Raw genomic sequence first — 5679 nt, forward strand, 5'->3', positions numbered from 1 at the left:
CTCACTCATCAACAGTGCCTGAAATATAAAACCGTAAGAAGGGTTACGAACTGCAAAGGATCCAAGGAGTATAAATGGGTCACAAATCAAGATCTAGGTATTTGCACAATTTGCCAGATCTCTCTTAATCAAACTCCTTTTTTCTTACTTTGTGTTTTTACAGCAAGACGTTATATTGTTTCTGTGCTAAATGGCAAGCTCTTTTAGGTGTTCATGGTTGTGTCTTTGTTTCTATACTATTGGAAAGAAACCTAGTAAGTGATTTGATGCATCCATGTCTAATCATTAATCTGACACAGTAATTCTATCTTTGAGATGCCTGTGTCATGTAATAAATTGCACAGATTATCAGTAATCTTTTATGTGTGCCTTCTTTGGTGTGTTTTTTGAAAAGTTATCTCTAATTTATAGAACCATTAATGCCAGAAGACAAGCCTGCAATCCAAACTTCTTAACAATAACAAACAATTATAACGTCCACTGAAATATGTCATCCTACTGTATGTTTCTGCTGAATCTAAAACTACATGTCCTGCTTAAAAAACCCTTTCATAGTGATAGTTTGCATGCAGAGCATACTCACCAAACTGGGGTTGGCAAAATGTACATATCCATGTTACTTCATTCTTTGCGCTTTCATACTCTTCTTTTGAGATGCACAATTCATGGAACCAGTTTTCACAACTGTCACACTGAATCTACACGGACAGTAAACCTTATATCAGTTCAGCTATCACCTTTCACTGGCATGTTTTGTTATTATGTGCTTACATTACACATACAGATAGAGATGATGTTCACTTACCCAGTTTGTCTGCTGCACTGGTGTTTCTCCACACATCAGGCACATGTCCTGGAGAGGAGCTATAATAAACATGCCAAATAGACTGATTTTTCCAATGTTATCTACAGATCATTGTTGCATAATTGAAGACAGTTTGATAGAGACCTTTTCGTATGCACTTTCCTGATTAGGTGTTCTACTGCTTCTTAAACCGCACATTGTCATGTCTCAGAATACTCCTGTCAACACCTGTTACCCTTTTTTGCGTCAGCGTGTGTTGCTATGATTTTAAGGGGGCACATGATAACACAGCTATCATGTTTCAGTTTGCTTTGCTTCACTATGGGCAATTTAGACCCACACTTTTCCCAGACAATGGTTGTGTCAACCACGACGAAGGCCAAAGTGTCATTGAATTTTAACTGTGTGAAATGTGATTTAATTAACTTTTCATCACTGTGTTATATAGTACAAAAAGAATACCCAAATGAGTTCTGCATATAAATAAATTGAGAATCTTTTTCATCCAGACTTGTTACAGAGAGAGAACATGCTTCAGGAAAATAATATACACCAAGAAACGTAGGCAATGAGGATCAAATGGTACAATACCTGAAGCCTCAAGAATTCTGATTGACAGGTCTTCCCGCAACTTTCTCATTTCTTTGGCACTGCTGTTTATTTCGATATATGTTGGAATATCCGGGAAATTGTTAATGATGTCTGCGCCCATCTAACAGACAAAAGTTTGTTTCAATTATTTCCCTAAAAATCTCTCATACAATAGTTTTAAGTCCAAAATTTCGGCGTGGAAAGGTTATGCTGACCTGCATCACAAAGACCCCACAGCTTGAGGCATCTGCTTGCCTGGTGTGACCAATCACGCTTGGGTGCCAGTTGATATTCAACCAGTCTTCTTTTCCTAGGACATTCCTTCGCATCTTAAAAAAGTCCCTGTGAATCAAAACAATAGGTTATTGATAAATGAGGAAATATTTGTCATGCTGAACTTGAACCTGAAATGTATGTGTGCCCCTGCAGAATTTCACCACGAAACTAATGCTTGATTTCTTACCTGAACCTTTTTGCCGCTGCAGTGGAGTCTCCCATCTCATCACTCCCCATAGGGTCGACCACAAAGACTTTCTGGGATGGAGCATACAGATACTGCAAGAAACAAAGGGCCCATCATCAGACATGAAGTTGCATTTAATGTGGGGCCAGACACACAGGCAGTTTCAGGAGTTTTATGTTGTTTAAACAAAGGTTTTTAATATTTGAATATTTTATATATATAATATTTATATTTATATATTATTTAACATTTAATATTTTGCAAACCTCGGCAAAGACAGTCAGGAAATGACCTAACAGTACTTTTTTTCCTACATGACACTTTGACTTGTTTGGTTGTCTGTTCATTACACAGCAGTATTCACAATAATAATTTAGGAAAAGTGCACTGTCACCATTGCCTTGGACACTCACTATCAATGTCCACCTTTTTTAACAGGAGAGGAACACATACATTGTGACTTTGTAATTTTTTTAGATGCAATAAGGATAATCACTTGAACTGTAATGGTTCCAGGTGTAATTATAAACCTACGCTGTTTTGGATTACCTGCACCACACTTACCAACAATTTCCAGTGGACACCAGTGTTAAAAAAGCTAATAATGGCTTCATAGTTTTCAAAGTTGACCTGTAATGAAAAGAATGACAAGATTAGTACAACAGGCTGCCTCACAGGGATGGTGTGCTACCTTTGAATTTTGATTTCTGACTATAAAGGTAGTTTCTTTAGGCAGCACCATGGGCACAGTTGTGACCTGTTTTGATTGCTTGTAGCTCTCCTTGTTTCTCTATTGATAAAACAATCATCAGTTAGTGAAAAACCATGTTTGCCCCCTCACTAATGTAATCCATCAACATTTGTGTTTGATGTCCTTACCTTGGACAAACGTTGTCTAGCCATGCGCTCTCTATTCCCACTCATGATTACACCAGTTGTGTAGTGGTTCATTAGGAAAACCTTCTTCCCCAAGTCCATGGATTCTTTCGCTACTTGAAAGTAACACTCAATGGTCTTATGGAAAAAGCAAACACAATTGAAGAAGATGTGATTTCACGCACTCACACACATTTGATTACACAAAAGCTCAGAAACCTTAACAAATGCATGCAATCAAACACTTTCATCTTACCTCGCCTATGAGCCACTCATCTGGTTTCAGAGACACAAACTCCGAGTGTCTGAGAATATATGTGTCTGCACTGTGCATGGATGGCAAAACTGCAACCACTAATTCACTCGGATTGATGTTCCAAAGGGCGTGTACCTAAAAAAGATTTACCAAGCCAAAAGCATACACAAGAGATCACTGGACCTAACATAATGAAAATTGAGATTACACACCACAAGTATAACACAAGTATGTCAACAAGTATAACAAGTTAGAGAGAAACGACAAAGAACACCTACAGTAGTAGAAGATGACATTCATAAGCTCTGAAAAAGAAGTGAATGTCCACACAGAGAAATATTTGAAATACAAATCCTACCTTCTTTTTGAAATCTGTTTTCTCTTTTATAAGTTTTGAGATGGGGCGTGCATCACAGTGTGGTGTGATCACTTCAGCCATGCCCACGGCAGCTTGCTTGGGTGACACTTTCCTTTCTTCTTTGTGCTGCCATTCTTTATATTCTGTGGTTCCTGCTTTCCCCTGCTGTACTTGCAGGCCGTTGCTGTCATCTGGCGATTTTTCATTTGTTTCAATATTTCTATTGCTAACTTTTTTTTCCTGTGTTCTCATTTTTTTGGGGATTGGAATTTTCTGTGGTGCGCTGTAGAATTTATTTTTTGTTTCTTTGCCTACACCTGGTGCTCTCTTTGCCCATTGTTCCTGTGCATGTTCATGACGTGTCTTAGTGGTGATCAATGGAGCCGTCAAAACCTTTTTGGGGAGAGCATTTTGGATTATATGTTCTCTGTACCGGCCTTGGAGGGATTGTCTCATTATCGTAATAAACTCTGCTGGCCTCAGTTTCCTCCTGTGCTGAAGTATTGAATGCTTGACAATGCCAAACCAGGTCTCAACATGACAATTAGTGGCTCTTGTTTGTGCTACCTCTGACATTGATATGTCTTTTTTGCTGTCTGAAGCATATCTTGCCAGGTCACCCAACAAAATTCCACTCCACAGTGGAAATAGTGCCATGTATCTTTGCAACAGAAATCTTATTATGTCTTCACAGAAATAGGGGTTCACATTGTGTTGTGTCCCATAGTCATCATGTCCTTGAGCTGATATGCTGTCTTCATAAATACCTTTGAACTCCACAGCGAAAGGAGAGCGGCCCAGGCTGCCTCTCATTTTTGGGTACAGTACCTCATCTGTGTCTTTGACTTCTGCTTCCTTTTCCATCTGGTCTGGTGTGGTTGTTTGAGAAATGTAAGCGTTAAGGAGGCAGACACTAGATTGGAGATGTGAACCTCCTGCTTGAGAGTACAATACACATGTGTTTGAAAACATTTCTGGCGACACTCAAAGTTGTGCTGTTTTGCAGGATGGCAAAGGAAAATGTTGCAAAGTCTCGCAGTCCTTTGTCTGTTGTTTTTTTACTAATTGCTTGAGAGACAGCCTTTATGACATGGGCAGAGCAAAGGTGCAGAACAGTGAACATCTGAAGTTCTGTGTACTTAAGTTTGCCTTGGCAGACTTTCATTGCACGATTTAAGTATGCATGGATGGTGTCCCCATTGAAGGCAAAAAGAACACTGTGAATCAGGGCCCAGCTGTAGTCAGTTTCTACATGCTGCACTCTCTTGGTAGTACATGTTGAGATGTCAAACATGAATTTCCGTAGCCAACGTTCTATACTGACAATGGTGTGGTCAGTTGTCAACATTTCAGACACTGGTAATGGAGGCTTTCTTTTTCCACCTCCAGGTAACGTAAGACTGTAGTACAAAATTCTTTTGTTCTCCGATGGAATTTTTCTGACTACCCCTCCTGTTGCATCCAGGTAAAGGCTGACTTTCTCCTTCATCTTTAGATGGGCAATAAGAATTCGCATACTCTGTTCTGTGTAAAGATAGGCAGCAAATGTGTCTAACTGCAAAATCTGTATATATCCTGGGAAATGGACAATGTCGAAGTCGCATGCTTTCATATATTTTTGTGCCATATGTAATTCAAACACTGGATCATAGTGAATGCGTTTACTGTTCCTGAACTCTGATGAAATGACTTTCAGGACATTCTGTGTTAGTGGTTTAGATAAATTGCCTGCTGCAATTTCAGCAAGCGGTGTTCTGCTCAGGTTCCTGTAGTACACATTGCTGATTCCTTTTGTGAGGGCACGGGCAATCTTTCGACGATAAGGCTGACGTGCTTGTCGAAATTTTGTTTCCCTTTTACTGTGCTGTATTTGCCCTGCTCGTACAACATCAATTGTGATGTCATCATTGCCCATTGGTTTGTGTCTTGTTGTCATAATGTATTTTACATTGCAGGACCTGAAGGTACAGACTGCTTTTATCATCAGAAAGTTTTTTTTTTTTCTGCTGTTCTCTTTCCTGATGTATTGGTATTTGAAGGCTATTGGGCAACAAGGATTTATCTTCCTGAACTCGTTATATAAGATCTGGGTCCATGGTCGTCTTAGTTTAGATGTACCTTTTAGAGGTGCTATTTTTTTCCATTGTTCAGCCTTTAAACATACTTGGAAAGTTTTAGGCACAGACATAATCTTTCTTAATCCCCTTTTATCCTGAGGTGATGTCCCAGATGAGCTTGCCCCCTGGGAATATTCACTGTGCTCTTCAGGCTTTTTTTCTGATTCTACACAGATTTTTTCTCCCTCTAACATGTCACCACTGTCTGTGCTG

General features: G+C 39.3%; 1 protein-coding gene across 1 annotated transcript; it reads right to left on the bottom strand.

Moving 5' to 3' along the window:
* Nucleotides 1–772: 772 nt before the first annotated feature.
* On the bottom strand, nucleotides 773–3177 carry LOC138243421 (uncharacterized). The gene is made up of 7 exons (XM_069199023.1): nucleotides 2992–3177; nucleotides 2739–2873; nucleotides 2424–2489; nucleotides 1860–1951; nucleotides 1612–1738; nucleotides 1397–1517; nucleotides 773–864 (listed from the first exon to the last, which is right to left on the bottom strand). The coding sequence occupies exons 1-7, from the start codon at nucleotides 3067–3069 to the stop codon at nucleotides 773–775; spliced, it is 711 nt and encodes a 236-aa protein (XP_069055124.1). The 5' UTR covers nucleotides 3070–3177.
* Nucleotides 3178–5679: the final 2502 nt, after the last annotated feature.

This window comes from Lepisosteus oculatus, chromosome 14 (genome assembly GCF_040954835.1).
Source record: "Lepisosteus oculatus isolate fLepOcu1 chromosome 14, fLepOcu1.hap2, whole genome shotgun sequence".
Lineage (NCBI taxonomy): Eukaryota > Metazoa > Chordata > Actinopteri > Semionotiformes > Lepisosteidae > Lepisosteus > Lepisosteus oculatus.

What these genes read in the sequence shown, in the direction of transcription:
- LOC138243421 (XM_069199023.1), bottom strand. Translation starts at nt 3,069, where the DNA reads ATGCACAGTGCAGACACATATATTCTCAGACACTCGGAGTTTGTGTCT. An exon ending in ATGAGTGGCTCATAGGCGAG is followed by an intron (nt 2,874 to 2,991) that starts GTAAGATGAAAG and finishes TTTTTCCATAAG; the next exon opens with ACCATTGAGTGTTACTTTCA. An exon ending in GTGTCCACTGGAAATTGTTG is followed by an intron (nt 1,952 to 2,423) that starts GTAAGTGTGGTG and finishes TGTTTCTTGCAG; the next exon opens with TATCTGTATGCTCCATCCCA.